The sequence below is a fragment of the Sceloporus occidentalis genome, unplaced genomic scaffold (assembly GCF_023333645.1).
Source record: "Sceloporus occidentalis isolate IW3139 unplaced genomic scaffold, rSceOcc1.0.p SCAF_4, whole genome shotgun sequence".
In the NCBI taxonomy this organism is placed as follows: Eukaryota; Metazoa; Chordata; class Lepidosauria; order Squamata; family Phrynosomatidae; genus Sceloporus; species Sceloporus occidentalis.
The window spans coordinates 52,469,495-52,494,740 of record NW_028316984.1 but is presented as its reverse complement, the minus strand read 5'-3'; the positions used below and the strand labels follow the sequence as shown (position 1 = coordinate 52,494,740).

General features: G+C 40.8%; 2 protein-coding genes across 5 annotated transcripts in view; one reads left to right on the top strand and one right to left on the bottom strand.

Annotated features, from left to right (window-relative positions):
- The window catches only part of LOC149313881 (origin recognition complex subunit 4-like), a 47,749-nt gene extending 28,127 nt beyond the window's left edge, over window positions 1-19,622 (bottom strand). Inside the window, exons 1-4 of one of the 4 annotated variants that reach the window (XM_089520062.1) lie at window positions 7,450-7,595; window positions 6,461-6,816; window positions 5,850-5,916; window positions 1,767-1,843 (exon numbers count right to left, since the gene is read on the bottom strand). In XM_089520062.1, coding sequence (XP_089376188.1) covers window positions 1,767-1,843; window positions 5,850-5,916; window positions 6,461-6,516 — 200 coding nt within the window. In that variant the 5' untranslated portion in view covers window positions 6,517-6,816; window positions 7,450-7,595. Of the gene's footprint in view, window positions 1-400; window positions 603-1,766; window positions 1,845-5,849; window positions 5,917-6,460; window positions 7,330-7,449; window positions 7,596-19,344 lie in introns of those variants that run through there. The other 3 variants (XM_089520064.1, XM_089520061.1, XM_089520063.1) reach the window with 3 other exon arrangements.
- Window positions 19,623-19,731: 109 nt separating this feature from the next.
- Window positions 19,732-25,246, top strand: part of MBD5 (methyl-CpG binding domain protein 5) — a 173,219-nt gene continuing 167,704 nt past the window's right edge. The window contains exon 1 of the mRNA XM_089520059.1: window positions 19,732-20,352. The gene's annotated coding sequence lies outside the window, so the exon portion shown is untranslated. The remainder of the gene's footprint in view (window positions 20,353-25,246) is intronic.

The window sequence follows — 25,246 nt, the reverse complement described above, 5'->3', positions numbered from 1 at the left end:
CAGGACTGGGAGGATGGTGAAGAAAGGCTTGACTTTTGATGTCAGGTTGCTTTACTGTATATGTGGTAAGCAATGCAATAAAGCTCGAGTAGGTAAAGAATGGGATTATACTCTAGCCTATCCTACTGTGTTGCCCTGCCTACTACAGGCAAGGTAAGCAAAAGTTGTCGCCAGAATCTCTTACTGCAGAGATAAAAGGGGAAAGCAGAAAATATTGCCTCACCAGCTCTCCCAATGTGTTTTTTTTAAAAAGCACAGATATAAGTCTGGCCACCAAAATGAAAATGTGGAGGCTGGTGAAAAGGAAAAAAATAATGGATACATTTTTTTTTTGGGGGGGGGGGACTTTCAAGGTTTCTAGAAGGCTCAAAATGTTTCTGCTTACTTGTGCAAGGCTTACCTGACACCTGGTTGTTTCATCATTTCAGGTGTGCATATTATTAGTTTTGGATAAAAGTTCACTGAAACATGTTGAATTTCTCCTTTTTTTGTGGTGCAGGAACCTATCTCTATTCTTTCCATGTTATTTATGCCTTTCATATCAACTTGTCTGTTAAAGAGTCATGCCCAGAAACACATCTACTTTGTTAGCTTAGATACACCTATATAACAAAGCAAGAAATATTAGACTGGTGGAGTGTTAGTGACCATTAACCACTGTGACAAACTGATTTTCAAGTTCAGACTAGGAGAAGATCCCAATTCAAACCTCTACTCAACCATAAAGGTCCATGAATCTATGGGGTTGGCCTCTTTTCAAGTCTATCCTATTTCCTGTGCTACTGTGAAGATAAAATGTCTGCCACTTTCAGCTCCTTGGCAAGAAAGTAAAAAACCAGAGTTTTAGAGGAACTTTTAAAAGAATGGGAACTTTTCAAGTTTCTATTGATTCAATGGGTTTTCATCTAGGATTTGGCATCTATTTCGGATACATAGAACTTAAGAGATGTTCTCAATGTTTATGAAGATACAATACATGAGTACAGAGTTGCTTTCACCATTAATAGTCATTCATTTTAACAGCTGAAGTAATTGCCTGTGGGGGGGGGGAGTACATACACTAAATTTTAGAGGAAGCAGTTGGAAAAATGTCATATTTTCTTGCATTTTCAGCCCCCCCCCCCCCCATGTTGGAGGGCTTACCCTAACAACTGATAATTGTTGAAGTAGTACAGTCGGAAGACCAGCCTACTTCAAGCTACTGTGCTGGGGAAGCAGAGGATTCATGGATGAGTCAGGTTTAGCTTTACTTCACAAAAAACCATGCCAGACTTTGGTAACTACTGTTACTATTCAAGGAAAGCAGAGCTTCCACTCTATCTTGAAAAGAGCTTTCACTTTAGATTTTGTCATATGGAACAGTCCCTTCTATAGATCTTCAGAGTTCTTCTGAGACTGGACAAGTAAAGAGTGGACTGGATCCCAGACCTCTCACAATAATGTCATTTGGACTGAACTGGAGGTTCTACTGATTGTATGCTCAAATAGGTGGTTTGGCTAGACTTCTCTATGTCCTGTAGAACCACCACCTGGCCCAGTGGTCCTAGTAGATCTCTCTAACCCCTTGGAGTGCATTTTCAGGGCCACAATGAGCCAAGGGAGATTAAATTAGTAAAAACAATCACTTTCTTTCCACCTACAAGTATGCTCAGTTTATGGAGTTCTGCTCCATACAATTCAAAACCAATCAGAGAAGAGACCTAAATTACAGAGTTTGAATATAGGGGAGATTGTCTGAAATACAAGTAAAAATATTTCTTCCTTACTTGTACTGAAGCTCCACTCCAAACAACTTTTCATTTGGACTCGGATGACAAAATCTTTCACGTAATATTCTTTGTACCTGCAAATAATTCCATAATTAATACAAAAAACAAAACAAAACACAGCTAGCTATCAATTATTCTGGCAATTTCCTCCTATCTTATGGAGGCTGATGAAACAGAAATTATACAAATATGATGGGACATTCTGCAAGAGGTGTTATTTTCAGATATTATGAGCTTTTACACTGTTTTGGTACAGAAGTTGGAGCCAGGATATTTGAAGGACTGTTTCCATCTGAATTTGCACTCATCATCTGAGATGCGTAGCTTCTAAAGAGCTGACATGGGTAGATACTCAAAGCAGGACTCTTCAATTACTAGCACCCAGGTTATGGAACTCTCATCCCAAGACCTTTCTTGCTTCATGGGCCCTATACAGACAGCCAAAATAAAGCTGCTTCGAGTCACTTTGGAGGTATGGTGTTTCAATGATGCATGCGGCCTAAGAGTCTGGAAGCTGCACCAAAGCTGCACTCCAGTCCTTAGGACTGGAGTGTGGCTTTGGTGCAGCTTCTGGACGCATGTATAATTTAAATAGCATACTTGCAAAGTGACTCGAAGCAGCTTTATTTTGGCTGTCTGTATCAGGCCTTAGTCAGTTAGCAAATACAACAGTTTCCAAAGCTTTCAACAAGTAATATCACTTCACCAATTCTATTTCATTTTTCAAGTTTTATTTCATTAATCACTGGTTTTAAAATACAAAAATATTTTCCTGGGGCAGTATATAGGATGAATGAAGCAAAGTGGAAGCTATAAACAGGAAAACTGATTAAAGGACCATTATAATGATCCGAGGATCAGAAAAGTACTCCATCACTATTCCATAAAGCTTCTCATTGCACTTGTACAACTTACTTACTGTTAGGTAATATCAATAATGTTACAAATGCTAGTCTTTGTTCTCCACTGACCAGATCTACAATAATTACTGAAACTATGGCATTTCTGTAATAGCAAACAGCTGAAATTAGACTTGCATATGTGGCACTTTATTAAAGATAGTCAGTGGACTCTTCCACATCTAGGTTTCATCAATGAGTATTTTGTCAATATTCTACCACAGAACATTATAAGAGTGAGCATGTTTCATTAGTGTTCAGCAATCACTCATGCTCAAAACAAAACAGTCAAGTTGTCAATAATCTTGCGTGCTGATCGATCCTGCTACAAAGTGCAGAAGCTAAAGAAACCACAAACCTTCCATTTGTGTCTCATTCTGTGTAATGCCCAAACCAATCATTATTGCATGCCTTTCCTCTGATTATTTATTTAATTTGTATCCTGCCTTTATCCCAGTTTGAGAACCAAGGTGGTTTACAGCGTAGAATTGACAGTTAAAATAAAATGTAGTGCAAAAGTTAAATACATGGAATAAATAAAAGTACAGCTTGTTGTTGTTGTTGTTGCCGTGTGCTTTCAAGCTGTTTCCAACTCATGGTGACCCCTACGGTGGACCTATCATAGGGTTTTCTTGACAAGTTTCTTCAGAGGGGGGTTGCCACTGCCATCCTCTGAGGCTGAAAGAGTGTGACTTGTCCACAATCATCCAATGGGTTTACATGGCTGAGCCAGGATTCGAACCCTGGTCTCCAAAGCCCTAGTCCAATCCACAAATCACTATGCCACACTGGCTCTCAAAAAATACAGTGCCCCTCATTAAAAGGTCCTTCTGCCACATTGTTAGACACCAAACAACTGTTTAATAAGAAAGAGTTTGCTTGCTGACAAAAAGAGATCAAAGCAGAAGTCCATGGGAGGCAGTTCTACAGTGAAGGAGTAGCCACTGAGAAGGCTCTCCCCTGGGTCTGCATCAGCCCTTCCTATGATTGTGGCAGGAGAGAGACAAAGCCCCCCCCCCCCTGAAGGTCTAAGGTTCAAATACGTTTGTGTAGGACAGTCTTTCAGAGAATCTTGACCCAAGGTCCTGACCAGCACTTCTAAATCTTGCCCAGACATGGAAAGACAACCAATGAAGTTGTTTCAGTAAGGAGGTTGTACAGTTGGCCTTGTTTTCGCAGGGGATCCGTTCCGGACACCACCACCCCATGCAAAAACAGGCTCACGGCTTGAATGGGTCGTGCCCCCATGTGCACGGCATTGGAGACAGCAGAGGTTGCCTCTCCACAGGTAATTGAGGACGCGGATCCCAGATCAGCGAGTTAGGAGGGGTGACTGTATGTTCCCTATAACCAGTCCCAGTAAGCAGTCTGGCTGCAGCATTTTAGACCTGCAAAAGTTTCTGAAGCGTTTCCAAAGGCATCCCTCCACAGTGCATTACAGGAATCTAAACAGGATAGAGTCAAGGCATGCATTACAGTGAGCAGATCTGATATCTCCAAAAACAGGGACTGTCTGTGCACTAGTTTTAACTCCAGCCACCACTGAAACCCCATCCAGCAGAGCCTGAATGCCTATTCTTTGATCTGCCTTTTGGCTGGCAAGGAGTGACTCTATTTTGTTGAGATTCAATTTGTTTGCCCATATCCAGGCCATTACTAACAGCAGTTTAGTAGAGAAAAAACTTTTTTGGAGTTAGGTGGGAAGGAGAGACAGAGCTGGTTATCATCAGCATACTAGTGACACCAAACCTGAAAACCCAGGATGAACTCTCCTAGCAGTTTCAGATAGATAATAATCAGCATACGGATATATAACCAAATCCTGAGGGACCCCATGGACCAACAGCCAGGGTGTTGGAACAGCTATCCCAAGGCACCATCTTCTGAATCTGCCCCTCCAAGAAGGACCAGAACATTCCAGAACAGTATTCCCAAGGGTCATTTCAGAGAGGCAGCCCAGAAAGTTGCTAGTATTATTATTATTAACCTTTATTTATAAAGCACTGTAAATTTAAAAAGCCACCAGGAGGTAGAGCAGAAACAAAAGGTGCACACTGCTCTGTCTAGCTCTCAGCAGTTATTTATCAAGGTAACCAAAGCTAAACTCTGTCCCACAGCTGGGCCTGAAGCCAGATTGAAATGGATCTACATAATCTTGCTTTGTCCAGGAACTTCTGGACCTTAGAAAGCACCACATCCTCTAGAACTTTACCAAAGAAATGGATATTGGAGACTTGCTGGTAATTCTCTAATGCGGTGGTGGTGTTCAGAAAGGTTTATTCTAGAAACAGGCTAACCTGTTTTAGTCAAAATGGAAACCTGCCTGTAAGGAATTTATGAAGGATAGCGTAAAATGCTCTGTAATCCAGCAATGGGTATAAAGTCAAAAAACCACATGGATTCCATTACTGCAAAAAGGGTTACGCACAAAGACTGAATTACTTGTTATAAAACCTAGAAGTCCTATGCATGGCAACAGGCAGTTTCACGCACAGCACCAGTGCTGCATATATGGTTCCCATAAGACTTATGAGTCATGTGAGTGTACATGTAAGAATGGGATATAGATAGGTGTCAGCAGATAAATAGGCCTATATCTCATAGCCAGCCCTGACTATAGTATTCATATTACTAATGGGTTTATAGAAAACGTAACTTTATTATCCAAGACAAGACAATTGATTCAAATAACTTAGGGACTATGCACACCAGCCTGGGCTGGAGTCGGAGCATAGCATCCACGAGGCATGCCCTGACTCCACCTCGAGAGCAGCATGATGCCGCGTACTGCTCCACATGGTGCACGGCATCACTGCAATCCTGTGACGCTGCATCCACACAATGCAGTGCCAAAGAAGCACCTTTCATGCTTTCCAGGGCCCAAAAAGGAACCACTTTTTGCAGCTCCTTTTTGCTCCCTGGAAAAGCCAGATCGGGGCCACAGTGTGCAGTTGCTGTAGCCCTGATCCGGCGCAGGTGAAGGAGGATGCAGGCCGCCCCTTAGGGGCGGTCTGCATAGCCTCTTCATCTTACAACCAGATTTATGTCATATAACCCACTGTTGGACTTTTTTGTCCAAGAGCCCCTATTAAACAAACACTGCATGTGCAAACTAGGTCAAGACAAGACACTAAAATATAAGTTTCAAATATTCAGTAAGTGAAAAACAAATATCACTAACCTTTGAAATACATTCAGCACTTGCAAAGCTATCCTCCTTCAGTTTACGTTTGCTCATTGTACTTCCACTGTATAAAAAGGAAAACATGATAAACTGCAGTGAGAGGTCATCATGCCCTCAAGGTTGAAATTAACTCCCATATTTTGGTTTCTTGTTCTATCCACAGGGGCAGAAGAGGTCTTAAAATTTGAAATGCTATGCTCACCATAAGATATGGGTGACTTCAAATTATATCCTCCCAGCCCTCAAAAGCAGTTTTATATGAGATGCTGTTAAATTCTGATTGGCTGTAAACTTCTCAAAGGTAATGCCACCTATAGATAATTTACAGTATACCGATACTCTGCAGCCTTACCATCTTATTTTACTATTTATATATGTCTACTAGCTGTTCCCAGCCACGCATTGTTGTGGCTGTCTGGTTAAATGGAAAAGAAAGAAAAGAGAAAGTGCACGTTTCTGAAATATTTAATTTCACAATGCTTGTGGGTATACAATATTTTTTGTTGTTCCATTGTCTGTGTAGATATAGAGATTGCTGATGAGAACATGCCGGTTGAAATGATAAACATCATCTGGGCTGTACTGGAATGGAAGGTGATTATAATCACATGATTGGTGTGCAGGGAGTGCTGTTTGACACCGATCTGCTGTTTCTCGTTGACATCTTTCAGCCACTCTCAGCCTGTCACATTCATTCTGTTGAGACCGACGCAGAACTGAAGCTGAAGAACGCAATCGGCGTGCTCGCAACCGTGCATCCTGAAGTCTCGCTGCACGTCACTCTCCTGCTTCCTCGGCACGTATTTGAGCCATTCTTTGCCTGTTTTGCTCATTCGCTGATACCCATTCTTCCTCAGTTTGTTTTACATTTACTCGTTGCAATGCTTCCGCTCTGCGAGTGCGACAAACTAAGTTTGATTTTCTGGGAGGCATTATTTGGGTGAACTAAAGCAGATCAATCGCACTAAAAAAAGAAGAAAGAAAGTTAACCATCCCTTCTAGCAGCAGTGCGGCAGCAACAGCGGAGGCACAGCCAGGGCGGGCGACCGAGGCACCAGAAACCTCTCCCTTTCTCTCTCCTCAGCAGCAGCAGAGGTGTGGGTAGGGTGGGCAATGGAGGCCTCATAAGCCTCCCCCACCCATCCTTTCTAGCAGCTGCATGGCAGCAGTGGAGGCACGGCCAGGGCGGGCAACTGAGGCACCAGAAGCCTCTCCCTTTCCTTCTTCTCAGCAGCAGCATGATGGCAGCAGCGGAGAAGGCTAGACTATGAGACCATGACGGGTGGTGTTTCGGGACCATAAAAGCCTTTACTAAAAAACAAATGAATAGCAATAACAATTTAATATTCACGGCGATATATTAAGGGGCGATTAAGGAATCTGACTGGAAGTTTGCACAATCATGTTAATTAATTAGGCGTTTATCAGAAATAATATGTAGCAAGAGAGAAAAGTAAGTGGGACATTGAGTGAACTAGGAAAACTTTGCAAGGTGTATGTATTCATCTCAGTGAATTTAGAAGTACATCCTAGAGAAGAAAAAAATGGCCAACAATTTAAAACCAGATATTTAAGATGAATTATTATTATTATTAACCTTTATGAAGCGCTGTAAATTTACACAGATGAATCTCAAAGCACCGCTCTAAAAGAAACTTTATTAGGTGCAGGGCATCCTAAAGAACTAGGAAATAATTTATTGTTATTGGAAGAAATAAGGAAAATAGGAGCAGATATAAAAATGGAAATAACAGCAAAATTTAAAGAGGAAATAAAAGAACTGAGAGAGGAGATAAAAGCAGATATAGAAAAAGTGATAAGCACATTTAGAGATAGCATAACAAAAATTACAGGAGAAATGAAAACAATAAACGAAAAAAATGACAGAAATTTAAAAAAACCCAGAAGTATTAGAAAAGAAAGTGAATAAATGAGAGGAAAAACAAAACCAAGATAAATATTACAGAGCAAATCTAGAGCTACGATTACAGAGGAAAACTCTAAAATTAAGGGGAGTTGGAGAACAGCAAAATGAAGGTCTCACTACAAGAATTATTCTCCAATTGGCAGAGTTTAATGGATGGTCTGGAGAGCAACTAGACTTAGAAATTGATAAATTATATAGAGCAGACTCATGGTTTGCCAAAAACTGTAATGTTCCTAGAGATATTATGATTGTTTTTGTAAGAGAAAGATTAAAGGACCTTATTTTAGAGACAAATTGTAATAAAAAAATTGAGACTGAAGGTCGAAGGAAGTAACAATATACAAAGCAATTCCAACACAAATATTAAAGAAAAGGCGTAAATATATAATTTTGACAGCATATTTAAGGCAGCATAATATTAAATATAAATGGGGGAAAACAGAGGGAATCTGTTTTACATTTCAAAAAGAAAGATTTATTATAAACACAGAAGAGAAGATGAAAGATTTTCTAAGCAAGCATAAAATGCACAAGATTTAGATAAAATAGGAGAAATAAGAGTAGGGATGAACAGAAAAGGATACAAAACAACAAAGATGAAAACTAGATCTGAAAGAGAAAATAGAAATAAGAAATTAGAGAGAGAGAAAGAAAGCACAGAAGACTCGGATAGGGTTACAGCAGATGAGGAAAGAGAGACTGAATCAGATCAAGAGTCGGAATCAAAAATTAGAGCTAGAGCAAGAGAGTAGAAAGGAGAAAAAAGCGCAAAGAAATCAAAACATTCAAAAAGCAACAAAGAAAGAAAAAAATAAGGAGAAATAGGAAAACTAGACATTAAAAAACTTGAAATAAACAATGACAACTAAACTACTCTCATGGAATACTAATGGTCTGAATTGAAGGTTAAAAGGAGAAAAATATTTCATATTCTAGAAAAACAAAAAATAGATCTCATTTGCTTACAAGAAACCCACATCAAAGAAAAGGATAGGCATGTTTTGGAAACCAATAGATTAGGACAATTATTTGTTGTACTCAATGAAAAAGAAGGAGACAAAAGGGGTGGCAATCTATGTTAGAAACAGAGGGCAAGCAAAGGAAATATTTAAAGATAAAGACGGACCTTATAATGCAATAGAGATAACGCTTCAAGAAGGAAAAATATTATTAATAAATCTATATGCACCCCAAATAAAAACAAATTTTACAAAAAACTGCATCAATTAATCGAGAAACTGAGTTATGAAAAAAAATTATTAACAGGATATTGGAATGGAGTTATGAACCCTGAGATAGATAGGTGAGACCAAAAAGAAAAAAGGAAAAATCAAGGAAAACTGCCTGAATCACCTTTCAAATTAAAGGAACAATTACATTTAGTGACTGTATGGAGATCATTAAATAGAAGCAATAAGGACTACACATTTTATTCGGACAGATTCAAAAGTTGGTGTAGGATAGATATAATCTGTGCTTCAAAATCATTGAACAAAGATATCAATAAAATAGATATACTACCGAAAACCCTCTCAGATCACTGTCCAATTGTCATGACATTTAAATTGAAAAAGAAAGAAGATAAATGGAAATTGCAACACTATTTGCTGACAGATGAGGAGATTGTAGGGAAAATAAAGCAAGAATTAAAACATTACTTTCAGGAAAATACGACCCCAGAAGTATCAAACCACATCATTTGGGATGCAGGGAAGACAACTGCAAGAGGGTATTTGATACAGCAGGGAACAAGAAAAAAGAAAGCAGAAAAGCTGAAAGAAAAAGAAATAGAGAAGTTAGGGAAAAAAGAGCAATAATTTAAAAAGAACCCCAAAGACAAAAAATATATATATTGCAAAATCTCCAAATATTAAAGAATCAACTAAATCAAAAGATTAACCAACAAATAGCCAGCAAAATAAAATCTCTAAAGCAACATCACTTTGAACATGCTAATAAAATAGGAAAATGGTTAGCATAGAAAATAAAAAAAAAAAGGGAAAGAAATTATATAGTGAAAATAAAAGATAAAGGGAAGGAATATAACCAGCAAGATAAAATTAAGCAAATAGCGATGGATTATTTTGGTGAATTATATACTGCTAATAAGAGAACCGAAAGTAAGAAAAGGGAGGTCCAGGAATTCATAAAAAAAGAACAAATCCTGCAATTCTCTGAGGAACAGAAAAAACAACTAAACTCTCCAATAACAAAGGAAGAAATTCAAACAGCAATAAAAAAACTAAAAGATAATAAAGCACCAGGTCCAGACAGGTTAACTGCTAAATACTATAAAACATTTGCTGATGTATCACTTCCCTTATATAACACAATAAAAGAAATTCAGGAAACGGGGCAACCTAAAACTTGGCATGAAGCATTGATTACCCTAATACCAAAAGAAAACAGAGACCCAGAACAAATCGAAAACTACAGACCAATATCCCTAGCAAACTTTGGTTGTAAAATACATGCATTAATTTTGGCGAATATGTTAAAACGCTTTTGATGTTGCGCAGCGCGTGAGTAGTGACGATGTATATATTGTTGTACACAGTGGAACTTCTTGTAAGAATACATACAATGTATATATATCGACACCATCCACCATCCACACCAGTAACAACCCTCCCTGGGGTAAAAAGCTCATCACTACTCTAGCAAAGGCTCCATGAGGCCTACTAGGCCTTGCCTCTCCCTCTGGGGCCACAAAGGAGCCAGCCACCCTGCCTGAGTGGCTTCTCAGACTGGCAGCATCCTACAGTACTTTACAGCACTTGTTGGCTATCTTTTTGATGTCACTTCTTGTTTAAATGCCTAATCATTATGGCTCACAGTAACCCTTTAATGCCTGCTTACTATTAAAACCCACATTGTACATTTTCCTTGTGACTCGATATCACAACAGAATAGACTCAAAAAAGCCCTAAAACCTCGGATACATGAAGATCAATCTGGGTTTCTACAGGAAAGACAACTGAAAAATAATATTAGAATTGCAGTTGAACTAATAGAATATTACGACAACCATAAAGGGGTACAATTAGGAATTATGTTTCTCGGTTTGGAAAAAAATATTTGATAACGTAAGCTGGGTGTTAATAATAATAGTAATAATAATAATAATAATATTTATTTATATTTTCCCGCCTCTCCCAGGTGGATCGAGGCGGGATTATAGCATAGTATAAAATATGACAGAGTTAAAATACAAATAATACAAACAAGTTCATAAAATACAAAATTAGCGATTAAAAACAGGGTTTCACAAGCAACAGTAGGGCAGAATGGTCTCATCCTGTACATGGAAGTGGATATGTGTTTCACATGAGATCAGGTGGGTATGCTCGCCAGAAGAGCTCCGTCTTAACTGTCCTCCTGAAGGTTTCCAGGGAGGTGGCAAGACGGATCTCCTCCGGGAGACCATTCCACAATCTTTGGGCAGCTATGCTAAACACTCTTTGGGAAGTTGAAGTAAATTTGGTTGTTGTTAACTCTAACAAATTATTCCCCATTGTTCTAAGAGTGTGGAGCGGATTGTATAGGGAGATGCATTCCCGTAAGTAACTTGGGCCCAGGCCATATAGGGCTTTAAAGGTGATAACCAACACCTTGTATTGTGCCCAGAAGCAAATTGGGAGCCAGTGAAGATCTTTCAAAATTGGTGTTATATGGTCAAACCTCGAGGATCCAGTGACCTCTCTGGCTGCCATGTTTTGCACTAGTTGAAGCTTCTGAACTTGATACAAGGGTAGCCCCATGTAGAGCGCATTGCAGAAATCAAGATGAGAGATTACCATAGCATGTACCACTGCTTCAAGGTCCATTCGGTCCAGGTAGGGATGCAGTTGGCGTATCAAATAAAGTTGGTACCAAGCACTTCTGGCCGTCACATCCACTTGAGATGACAGCTGTAGAGACGGATCCAGAAGTATTCCCAAACTGTGTCCTTCAGGGGAAGTGTGATCCCGTCCAGGATAGGTTGGCAAATTTCCTTCCCCAGACCTGAGGATCCTATGGCAAGTTTTTTCTGGATTCAACCTGAGTTTGTTTTCCCTCATCCAGCCCATTACCAACTCAAGACAGGGATTCAGAGAAGAGATGCTGTCCTTAGTCACTGTAGCATTCGGAGACATAGAGAAACATATTTGGGTGTCATCAGCGTACTGATAACACTGCGCCCCATGTCCCTGGATGATCTCTCCCAGCGGTTTCATGTAAATGTTAAACAGCATGGGGGACAGAATGGTGCCGCCAGATGTCAGCTCTCTCCTAGAAGAGCAACTGTCCCCCAGCCTCACCATCTGGAATCTGCTCGAGAGGTAGGATCGGAGCCACTGAAGCGTAGTGCCCCCAATACCCAACTCCAGAAGGATACCATGGTCAATGGTATCGAAAGCCACTGAGATGTCCAAGAGCACTAACAGGGTCACACTTCCCCTGTCCATGCCCAGATGGAGATCATCGACTAAGGCGATCATGGCCGTCTCCACTCCATATCCCTCCCTGAAGCCGGTTTGAAATGGTTCCAGATAACTGGTTTCATCCAAGACAGCTTGGAGTTGGAAGGCAACTGCCCTCTCAATCACTTTGCCCAAGAATGGTAATAAGGAGACTGTCTATAGTGGCCTGTTTTCCAGACAGGTTTTCTAACCAAAGTGTAGATGCTTTTATGGACTAAGGCAATCTCTCCCCCTCACCCACTTTCCCTAACTTGCTCCTTAACGGCATAACCGGCTGGAAGGGCCTGGGCCCAGACTGCATTACTCTCGGCCCCCAGCCAGGTTTCTGTGATACAGGCCAGGTCAGCCTTTTGTATTCTAGGAGATCGTAGATTATATGGGCTTTATTCCTAACTGACCTGGAATTACGTAGGAGCAAGGAAAGGGTCTCTGTGGTATGGCTGGGACGACCCTCGGTTCTCTTGGGTTAACAGGGTGGGGGGAAGGTGAGATAGATATTAGACATCGATCTCGTCTTCCTTTGTACCTCATTCCCATCCTGTTACCCTATATCTCCCCTTGTCCCGCACTACTGTAATTGTTGTTCCGTGCCCCAGATCAATATTGTTACAATGATATCCTTTTCCTCCCATACTAAGAGGTGAGAGCACCAGTTATCACTCTACCCCCTAATGATGTTAGTCGCTTCCCAATGTAAGTAGTCTATTCAACTCCAATGTTGTTAACCAGGATAGAAGGAAAGCTCTGTTCCCGATATTGTTAATCAGGGAGGACAACAAGGGGGAACTTTGTTATGAAAGAGGTATTAAAACAAAGTGGTATAGGAAAAAAATTTCTGAACTGGGTGAATGCAATATATGAGCAACAATATGCACAAATACTGATAAATGGGGAAAGATCAAATAAATGTAATATAAATAAGGGAACACGACAAGGATGCCCTCTATCTGTACTTTATTCATAATGACAACAGAAATTTTATTAAGGAAAATAAGAAAAGATAAACACATAAAAAGACTACAGATACAAAATCAACATTTCTAACTAAGGGTGTTTGCGAATGACATTGCAGTATTCTTAGATAATCCTACAGAAAGCATTATTGATTTTACAAAGCGATGGTTTAGAAAAAGGGTGGCATGCTTATTTGAGCTACAATTACCTACAATTATATTCTATTTAAAGAATTACAGGAAGAAGGAACAGAAATACAATGGCTAACATACTATTGAATTAAAGAAAGATTTTAAAAAGATGTTATGGCACCTATCACTCCCAAAATTGGCCAAGATTAGGAACAGCAATGACAGCAATTGTTGGAAATGTAAACAAGCTAATGCCACATACTATCACATGTGGTTGAAGTGTAATGAAGTAAGCAAAATCTGGAAGTCGATCCAAGCTAAGATCCAAGATGTTATGGAAATTGATTTTGAATTAAATCTTAAATTATTTTTATTAAATATTACAGAGGATCTAAAAGGAAAATTGAATTCTATACATGGTCACTGCAGCTCGCTTAGTATATGCCAGGTACTGGAAGGAAAGAAGCACTGACCTAACTGAATAATGGCTTGTAAAATTAAAGACTTATCAATATGGATAAATTAACGATGAACATAAATGGGAAAATGGAACAGCAATTTGTGAGGAAATGGGAGAAAGTAAGCAGGCTGTGGAAATGAGAAGTTTTGAAATTAAGGTAAAATATCATGATTTGAAGCAATAAGTATCTATTTATAGAAATGTAATAATATGTCTGTTGCTTATCAAGTACAACTGTTAATTTGGATTACACGGAGGTGAAGTTTAAATTTAGCTGTAGAAAACTGTCACACATTATGTATCTGTTATTAAGATGCATTTTTAACTTAAAAAAATAAAAAAAATAAAGTACACTCACAAAATGAACGCTATGGTAAACGACACAGCTCAATTGCAATGCAATGTCAAACGAAATAATTAAATCAAAATGAAAATAAATGAAAATGTATGAAAATTCAATTTAACAATGCAATCAGAAACACTGAAATGGAATCGTAAAATTGGAAATTTGGAAATCATAAATGGATCGTAAATCAGAAACATTGAAATAGAATAGTAAAATATTTATTATAGCGTGTCTTGCTGTTATGTCCAACAGATGGTGCTGTTTTAGTAAAAACATCTTTACCTGTCACAGGTGTGACATCTGTATAATAGTAGGTATATAAAAACATAGAAGGTATATAAAAACATGCATGGATTCAAATGGAACGTTGTGTCAAAATTTCAAAGCAATCGGTGAAGAACTTTTGGAGATTTAAGATTTTGAACAAAGGAACATTCATATTTTTATTTATATAGATATAGAGAAGACAGAAGATAGATAAAGGGGACATATGCTTATATGTAAAAATTACAGAAGGCCACATCACTTATGCAGTTCTAGTGCATTTGTTTTATCTGTATGTCAAGAGGATTTTGATAGTGACCAAGAAAAGAGAAAAGACACTTAAACTCTAGAAGTGCTATCCTTTCTATGGAACATGTTCAGTAATCAGGTAAAGTAGGCCCTTGGTATTCACTGGGACTGGGGTTTGGTTCCAGGACTCCACATGGATATCAAAATCCATGGATACTCAAGTCCCAATAAATATAATGGAACAATAAAATTGTGCCCCTTATATACAATGGCAAAATCAAGGTTTACTTTTTGGAGTTTATGATTTTAAAAAATATTTTCAAGCCATGGATGGTAGAATCCATGGATAAAGAACCTGTGGAAATGGAGGCTCAGCTGTATATGCTTGAAGATCTTGACAACTTTCAGACCCAGAAAAATCCCTATAGTCTAGTAAGCTTTATTTGGCACAAGCTTTCATGGACTCCAGCCCACTTTATCAGATGCAGGGAGTGTAGGCTCAGCTGGCAGATATTTATATACACAGTAGTTGTAGCTTGGGAAGAGTGTGTGGGGGAATAGTTAGGCAAGAGAAACTAGCAAGTCATGTTCTTAACAGCAGTAGTTTGACAGTTGTTGAACGGTGATATGGACATCCTAGTACAGAGGTTCTCAAATGTTGGGTCAGGACCCCCGGAGGGGAGTCAAGAGTTGCTCAAGGAGGGTGCAAGACTTGGCCTGCATCCGCACTGCAGAAATAATCCAGTTTGACACCGCTTTAGCTGCCATACCTCAATGCTATGGAATTTTAGGAACTGTAGTTTGTTGTGGAACCAGCACTCTGACAGAGAAAGCTAAATGACTCACAAAAACTACAATTCCTAGAATTCCACAGTGCTGAGCCATGGCAGTTAAAATCGTATCAAACTGGATTATTTCTGCCCTGCGGTTGCAGCATTTGAGGTTCTGATCCCTCTTCCCCAACTTTTTTCACGTATAAAATTTGCACGTGTTGAGTTAAATATTGAATTTACTTAACTAAAACTGTTCTTATTTCCTTATAAAATGTAAAAATACAAACGTACATAAATGTGTGAATAAAAATACATACACTAAATAAGCAAAATATTTTTATTCATGTACTACATTGAATGGGGAGGGGGAAACACAACGTCCACATATAGTTGTAAAATGGGTGCCAAGATAAGTACCACTGTCGCATGAGCCAACAGATTTACACATTTATAGTGATAAAAAATATTTCTCTAATCCAAGTAGAGCTTAACCTCTAGGTGAACTCTAGTGGGTATGGGATAGTGAGAGTAGGACCAGAGGAAACAGAAATACAAACACTACAAACAGGGAACATGGCTTGAACAGCGACCATAAAACAAACAAAATTTATTTTGCAATACAGACAAACCTAGGAGGTAAGCTGCCTGGTACATGTAACGAAAGAGCCTTGTTCCTACAGAAGGTAAGAATTTAACCTTGTTTAACTATTTCCCATGAAATCTGCCTTGGAAAATCTTCTACAAAGATTGACTTGGGAGGCTGAAGTGTTCTCCCGCTGGTTTGTTTTTAAAAGAATATTTCAGCTTTGGACCACTGATCTCATGTCCATTTACTCTTGGGCAGTTTCTATAACGTGGAATACAGAGGGACATTGCCTCCAAATGATGATGTGTATTGATCCTACAAGATCCGTATTACTTAACAACTGTTAAGGCCAGGATGGGTGGAAGACCACATGAATGGTGGAGGGAGTTTAGGAAGACTAATCCAGTTTGATGACTAACAAATGTAATGGAGCACAGCCCAGTAGATTATGGTCCACAGATGCCGGTGTAGTATGAAGGTAAAGGTGGTCCCTTGACATGAATGTCTAGTTGTAACCAACTGTAAGAGGTGGTGCTCATCTCCGTCTCTAAGCCAAAGAGCCAGCATTGTCTGAGGACTGCTCTGGTGGTCCTGTGGTCAGCATGACTGCACCGAACACTGTTACCTTCCCACCAAAGTGGTACCTATTTATCTACAGTGCACCCGCATCATACCTGGGTGCCTCTTATGCAGCTTCCCGCTTTGGCAAGGTTTGTTCAGAAGAGGTTTACCATTGTCTTCCTCTGAGGCTGAGAGAGTGTGACTTGACAAAGGTCTCCCAATCGGTTTCATGGGTTTTCCTTGTCATGGTTTGTTCAGAAGGAGTGGCGCCATGCACCAGAAGAAGCACTTGAATGGGGTTTGAGCATCCACGTTTTTTCCCTTATGTGGGGCGGGGGGTCCCCGCGTAAGGGGAGGGCAGACTATACTTGCATTTGCATGCTTTGGAACCCCTAGATTGGCAGAATCTGGGACTAGTGACAGGAGCCCATCACCTCATCATGCAGCACTCAGGACTCCAACTGCCAACCTTCTGATCTTCCCATCATCAGAACTGGCTTCTTAACCAGTAAGCCACTACATCCCTCTTTGTATCATATGTGTGCAAAGAGATCTTGTAGCAAATTTGAGAGTAACTGAGCAAAAGAAGTTGTAGCATAATTGGTCAACTTCATCAAATGCAAAGAATGAACTGGTGCCCAGGAAGCACCTTTATAATAGTTTATTGCTGTAGCCTGTGTGGTGTGTGGTAAGAAGAAGCCACTAAGGACTACGTACCACACAGACTACAGTGGCAAACTGCTATAAATGTCCTTCCTGGGCACCAGTTTGCTCCAACCATCTGAAGAAGTAGACCAAGTCTACAAAAGGTTATGCTACAACTTCTTTTGCACAGTTAGTCCCAACAGCGCTACAAGATCCCTTTGCATACTGATATTACAGACTAGCATGGCTATGTCTCTGAATGGTTTTATGGTTGACTGCAAGGTGTCTCTGAATTCTAACAATGTATCAAGTTACAATGCCTTTGTGTGTGTCTGTGTTGTGTGCCTTCAAGTCATTTTGACCCTTTACTGCAAGGCAAATGACAATCTAAGTGACTTAGCCAATGCGAGAAAGACACATTTGATTCCTTATCTCTGCAGTATCAAAAAAATTTCAGGGCCAATCTTTCTCCTCACCCTTTTTAATTCCAGTTTTTTTCTCTGACCCCCAGCTGAGTTTCCATTAAAATACAGCCCATTTGCATATTGTAACCACGATTAAATCATGATGTGCTGCCATCTTTTTTCATTTGCAGTCCCATCACAAAACCCAGCGTCCCTATAAACATCAGCCTGATGAGGCTATGCTCCATGAATCTCATGAAGTGGCCTGGCTGCTACCAAAAAATAAAAGTCCCTACAGTTTCCTTGCTTTGAAGCTGTCACCAGCCTTCCTGGCGCTGGAATAGCGTCACAAACCAAGCCAAAGCAACTCCTATGATACGGAAACAAACAAATCAAGCAGAGCTCCTTCAAATACTCATCCACAAGCCTAGGCCTGGCTATCAGGGTCCAGGTCTTCCAGGACTCTCAGGTCTCCATCCCACTCCTAAATACAGTGATCATTCAAAACCTTGGGTGGGTGAAACCCAATCCGTTGGCTCTTTCTGTGGGAAATGTCATCATCATGAAATATGTCCATGAAAAGTGTTCTACTGTAAGCAACATTTCCTGGCTAAATGGCAGAGAGAGGAAGGTGTGCATAGTTGCTTATGTTCAGGTATATTTTTGTTCCATTTCTCAGGTGTCCTTTATCTAGTCTATCCCTAGACTGCTGCCATGTAAGCCTTAGCAACTGAGGTAATGCCTTTTAACACTTCTGCGCAATGAAGAAGTTAGGGGACCTTCCAAGGCTTGCAACGTGTGCATTGTGCAGCTTGCTTGGCCCAGTCAACAGGTCCCTGTTTGGTGGATTTGGGACGTTGTTATTAGTCTTAAAGAGTATCCACCGGATGCCATTCCAAGGCCACCACTGACAGCGGACACTAAAATCTGTGTCCTGTTGAATACAATGGCATGGCAGAACGGCATACTTTACATACAATGGCACAACCAAGATGCGCTTTTTAAGATGTGTCTATATATACTTTAAGGTTTTCAAGTTGTGGGTGGATAAAGTGTCTTAGCAACCAGGGGCCTAAACAGGGAGGCCGGAATAAAGCTGCTTGGGGTCTCTTTGGAGGCATGCATCTTAAGAGTCCAGAAGCTGTGCCAAAGCAGCCCTCCAGCCCTTAGGAGTGGACCGTGGCTTTGGCGGGGCTTCTGGCCTCTGAGGAGGCAGGCATGATTTAAATGCCTCCAAAGAGACCCCAAACAGCTTTATTCCGGCCCCTGTGTTCTGGGACTGGGGTAATGGCTGTGTGGCGAAGAAGCCAGGGGAGCTTCGGAAGCTTGCAAGGCGTATTTGCTGGTGCGATAACGGGGTCACTGTTTGTGGGGCTTGGGAGGTGACTATGACCCTTTGAGAGGGGCAGAGCGGATCCTCCCTCCGCTGCGCTGGCTGGGGAGGCGCGTGGGTGCTCCACTCCCACTGCGTGCCACGGCGTCTCCTTAGGGGCAAAGGGGCAAAGCCAGGGGGTGCTATATATACTGGGCGTCGGAATCCACAGCCGTCGAGACACGTAGCGCCTTATACGCTTAGTGCTGTCATGGGACTGTAGGGGGCGCTGCGGAGGAGCAGCCACCATCCCCGAGCCCCGGCTCCAGGAGGGGCTCCGTCTCCCCGACTCTCCCCTGAGAGACACCCAGACCTCCTCCTCCCCCTCGCCCCGCCCCCGTTTAACGGCCCACTCACGCGCCGCTCCGGCTCCGGCTCCGGTTCTCACGGCGCCCAACGTTCTGTAACCGCCGCTTGCCCTCGCGCTCTCCTCTTGTTCTTCTCTCTCTTTCCGGCGCGCGCCCGCGAACCCCTCCCTCTCCTTCGCCTTACCCTCCCCTCTGTCGCGCGCACCCTTTCCTGTCCTCACCGCGCATGCGCGGTGGACCCCACCACAACGAGGTTGTTTTTTTCAACCTCCATAAACACCGTCCCCCGCCTCTATACACAATCCTATTCTCCACCCATTTCCGGTTCACCACTTCCGGTCCCCTTTCCCTTTCCTTTCCCTTCCAGATTGTCTTCTTTTTCCGGGTTTGCGCGCGGGGCATTGTGGGAGAGAGGCCAGCTCTTCCCTGTTCCCTTTTTCCCCCTCTCCTTCCCCCTCCTCGGACCCAGAGAGAAGGGCGCATGCGCGTTGCGCGCCTCCCCTCTTCCTCCTCCCAGAGAGGCTTCAGCAGCAGCAGAGGTAGCAGCAGCAGCTGATGATGATGATGATGATGATGATGAAGAGGAGGCGGCGAGGGAGAGAAGGGGAGGCTGCTGCTGCTGCTGCGGCCAGAGCCGAAGGGGGCACCTTTTCTTTACACTGTTAAAGGGCCAGAGCCCCAATTCCGCCTCCAGTCGGGCGGCTGGGAAGGGCCTCGGGGGGAAGGAGGCTGTCCCCCCAAAAACAACCCCAGAGAGAGAGAGGAGAGAGTTCCTTCCCCGTCAGAGGAGCCTCTGAGCAACGCAGATACTCCGTGGCTACTACTGCTGCTGGAGGGGGTGGCTCTTGGCCCTGGCTGGAGGCACTACATACAACAGGAGCAGCAGCCACTTCACCAGCCTCCCTTTCTCCCTCCCTCCCTCCCTCTCCCTCTCCCTCTCTCTCCCCCTTCATCCCTCTGCTCTCCTCCCCTCCTCCTCCCCCTTTATTACCCTTTGTGTCTCTCTCCCTCCTCTGCTCCAGGAAGGGAAAGGAGATAAAAGTGGGGTGCAGCCAAGGTAAGACCCTCTCTCTCTGTGTCTTATTTGTGGGGAAGGGCAGCACCAGTTCAGCAAACAGGGGCTTCCTTCCTTGCCTCTCTCTCTCTCTCTCTCTCCTTTATTTTTGGAGGAAGGGAAGCACTTGGAGGGCCCTCTGCTTGGAAAAGGGGCGCTTAGGGCTATTGTGAGCATGATTTGGGGGACTGAGAGAGGAGCCAGTGTACTCTGCCTGGTTTGGTTATAAGAGATACCTCTACCTATGATTGTCATTATTATTTATGGTTGAAGATTGTAAGAGATAGGTTGCTGCTGTTATTATTGTTATTTAAGGTTCAGGATTGAGAGGTATAGGTATACTGTGTCTGATTTGTTTATAAGAGATAGGTCTACCTATTATTATTACTATTATTACTTAAGGTTGAAGATTGTTTGTAAGAGATAGGTCGACCTATTGTTATTGTTATTATTCAAGGTTGAGGACTGAGAGGTGCCAGTATACTCTGTCTGATTTGTTTGTAAGGGATATCTCTACCTAGTATTATTATTATTATTATCATCATCATCATTATTATTATTATGACTAAGGTTGAAGATCAAGAGGTGCCAGTATACTGTGTTTTATTTGTTTGTAAGGGATACTGTTGTTGTTGTTATTATTTTGTTGTTCATAGGGAAATCTCATATTCCATGTTCTCGCTTGGTTTTATTTATTCCTTATGTTTTCTGGTAACATTGTTTGTTTGGGGGGTTTGTTTGTTTTTACTAAATTAGGTCCTGGTGCCTTGTTTGTGGAATACGCAAGAGTCTCTCAGGTTTCAACTGAACACATGTATGTGTTTCTTGGTTGTTGTTGTTGATATATATATATATATATATAGAGAGAGAGAGAGAGAGAGAGAGAGAGAACAATTTTATCAGTTTGTCTGGTGATGTCAGGAAGTTTATATACTATGCGAACAAACAGATGTGGCGTCGAAATCTGTGTCAGGGAAGGTATTTCTCGGCTCTTGGGGTGGTTTTGGAACATTTTGTTGTCAATCTTAGCAGATGAAATTGAAACACTTTCATTTTTAATGTCCATGTTTATTTCTGTGCTGAGCTAAGATTTTCAGATTCTTGTCACTTTGCATCCTGGCCCTGAAAAGATTTTATGCTTACTATTTAGAGCATAATAATGCATGTACAGTATTTAGTTTATGATTCACTAAAGGAGCGGGGCCTAAATAATCCTGGTTGGAATAGTCAATTTCTGTGTTATTTATAATGCCACATCAGTTGTTTAAAGACTCTAATGTTTTTCTAGAGAAGATGAACATTTGCTTCCTTAGGGGGAATACTACTTATATGATGATGAGAATCAAAATCCCATCTCAGGCCTAGATGTATAAACCCCCATTTATCTGGAGTAGTTTCCTTTCAGTGTACTCAAGTTGTCAGCTTGCCCGCTTTCAAAGTCCAGGTTTGGTTCTGAGTTGGTAAAGCGAGGAAAGGAACTTGGAAAATATGTTGTTCGTTACAAAGCACGTTTAGGGCAGCTTGGGAAGCTCATTTTGTGGCTCTGTTTTTATTTTGAAATGATTTGTTTCAAGTGAGAGGGTACTGTGCTGCCCATTTACTACATAACAGCCTGTGAGGTGTGTTTGTATTGTGATATGTGCACAGATGGCCTGTGCATTTCAATAGGCCCAGAGTATCTCGCCACAGTCGCAGCCAGCCAGAGATGTGCTCCTTCCCTGCGATAATGTCTGGAGTCCGTACACAGTCTTTTCCTTCTGAATGTTATCTTTAATAATATCGTTCGTTGGCACATTATTCAAACCTGGGTGGCAAACTAAAACGGGAGTCAGAGATTGTTTTTGACCAGCAAACATGGACAAAAATGTTGTACTAAAGCTTGAGCTCTGCCTTTGAAGAAATGTTTGCCTTCAGCATTCAGAGTAAGAAAGTGAGGTACGTTGCTCTCTGAAAAGCAGGAAAGAGTAGGGTATGGAGTAATCCTCCTTTTATATGGATGCCTATTTAAACAGGGTGGCTTTTCAGGATTAGGAGAAGCTGGATGCTTTCAGGTAAAACTAGTTCTGAAATACCATGTTTTAAAATGTTTCAGGGGTTCTGTCTTTCTTTTCTTATGAGCTCTGTCACACACAGAGAAATGTAAATTTGGTTGACAGTATAAATTCAGATATTAATCTGACTTAAAGTCAATCCTTGACCCAAATAGGACTCATTGACATATAGAGGGAATTATTTTTGATTTCTAACTGACTGAATAATTATAAAGGACAGAAATATAATATATTTCAACTCTGAGTAAAATAATTACAGGCCTGAAATTTATCTTTTGGGTATAGAAATCAGCATTTTTATTTATATTTTATACTCGAAGGGAATTGATGTCTAAAGTTCTAGTGTTAGTCATCTGAATGGGTATAGGATCAGGGATTTAATACTGAAATCCAACATATTCATAGTTTGGAGGAAGCCTTTATGATCTCCACAGAATGTATTTTACAGTAAGCATGTTTGTTTATAGTACTTATATACCACCTAACATGAAACAATGTAATGTGTAGACACAGTATTTCATAAAATCACATATATAGAGCAAGTTGTAAAACAGATGTTACTAATAATTATGCATGATGATTGATTTGCTGTTATCCTGATTTATTGATAGAAAACAAAATAACAGAATACAGGAAGGGCTTTTGAAGCCCAGAACATTATTAACTTTAGATGTTTAATTGCATCTTCCTCGTCAACAGTGCAGCATATAAAGAAACACATATTTCTGTAAATGAATCATTAGGCCCAAGTCTTGGAACTCAGCTGCACATGCAATCTGTGGAAGAGCTGTAGCTTGGTGTTCATGAAAAGTTTCTGACTTAGAAAAAGGACATCCTACTACAGTCATTCTCAGTCTTTGGTACTCTAGAGATTTGGGTTTTCAACTTCCAAAGCCCCCCTCCCATACAGCTAGTTGTCATAGAATCATAGAGTTGTTAGAGACCAAAAGGGCCATCCAGTCCAACCCCTTGCCATGCAGTAACTCACAATCAAAGCACCCCCAACAGATGGCCATCCAGCCTCTGTTTAAAAACACTTTCCAGAAGTGGAGACACTACCGTTCTCTGAGGGAGTGTGTTCCACTGTCGAACAGCTCTTACTATCAGGAAGTTCCTCCTAATGTTTAGGTGGAATCTCTTTTCCTGTACCTTGCATCCATTAATCTGGGTCCTGTTCTCTGGAGCAGCAGAAAACAAGCTTGCTTCCTTCTCAATGTGACACCCCTTCAAATACTTAAACAGGGCTATCATATCACCTTAAACTTATCTTCTCCAGGCTAAAAATCCCCAGCTCCCTAAGTCTCTCCCCATAAGGCATGGTTTCCAGACCCTTCACCATTTTAGTGGCCTTCCTCTGGACACACTCCAATTTGTCAACATTGTGGTTCCCAGAACTGGACACAGTATTCCAGGTGAGGCCCAACCAAAGCAGAATAGAGTGGTGCTATTGCTTTCCTTGATCTAAACACTATACTTCTGTTGATGTTATGGAATCCGGAAGTTGGTTCAAAATATCTGTGGGGCCAAAGATAGAGAATCATTGGTCCAGGTAGGTTTGTGTAAGATGCTGATTGAGTAGCCTCCTATTAAAAAACTTTAACCATGACAGAGGAATAATGTTAGGAAGGCATGAAAGCTTCAAATGTACAAGAAAATTAACACTTAAATGGTTTAAGGCATGTGTCATCTATTCTTAGATAGCCTTTGAACTGCTTTCTTAGAAATCACTTCTGTGATTGCTGGTATTTAAACCACAAGCTCAGATTATTTTGTCATAAATACAATGGCATAATAAATGTGTTGAGAATTAGAGATAATGTTTACGTTATACAGTATGTCTACTTGCAGTTCAGAGCAAAATTGAAACATCTCCCTCAAACAGATCCAATATCTGATTCTTACCAGTCAAAGAAGAGTCAGTTGATTCTTAGGCAGGTTCTCTCAAGAGTAAGATCTGTTGACATCATTGAAGTTTAATTTCAAGTAAACAAACATGGGGTTGTTTTTGTTTTTTGTTTTGGTTATACAAGCATCCTAGTTTCTTTTTTCTGTGTGAACCATGGAACCAGCTCAAGCTGAGCTGTCAATATGTCAGTACATTGTTCCTGTAATACTGCTGTTTGTAATGTTGTTCCAGTTTTGCTTGTGGTTCACTTGTTGTATGCAGCTGCAGCAAACACTGAATAGTCCAACATTTTTAAATATTAATAAATAGTTATTGGGCCAGTTCTTAAAGGAAGGACTGTATTGACAGGTCTTCCCCCATAAGCCTATGAAATGCCACTTCAAATCTTACTTTAATGCTGGCATGTGTTTGACATTTTCCCAGTTTTTGGCTTCATATGTTGCATTGATGTTGACTCTTTCCATAAATTACTGCTTCAGTAATATTCTGAAAGTTGTGTTGTTTCAGTCATACAGAAGGAAATGACTGGTAGCTTTTGACAAATGGCATTTTTCTCAGTCTTAGCTGTACTGTTTGAATAGCAAAATTTGAGGCTACTATCAATGCAAGGACGTTTTTTGAGTAACTGTATTACTGATATATAAACTTACTACTGCGAGTTTTTCTTTTGATTAGGCATTCATTTCACAGCATAATAAGAAAATGTTCATATGATTACATTCAGCTCAGGTTGTCCATGGCAGTCGCTTGACTGGTTTCATATTTTCTAGGTTTGTGTGAGAGGTCCACAGGAGTTCAGCAAGAGATTTTGGTTGAGAGAAAAAAATGTTTGGGGTTTTTTTTTGTCATAGATGTATTAATTTTTATGCAGGAGTTCCTTGATACTTGAAAATTATTTCAAGGAATCTGCAAGGTTGTAAAGGTTGAGAGAGGCTGCCAT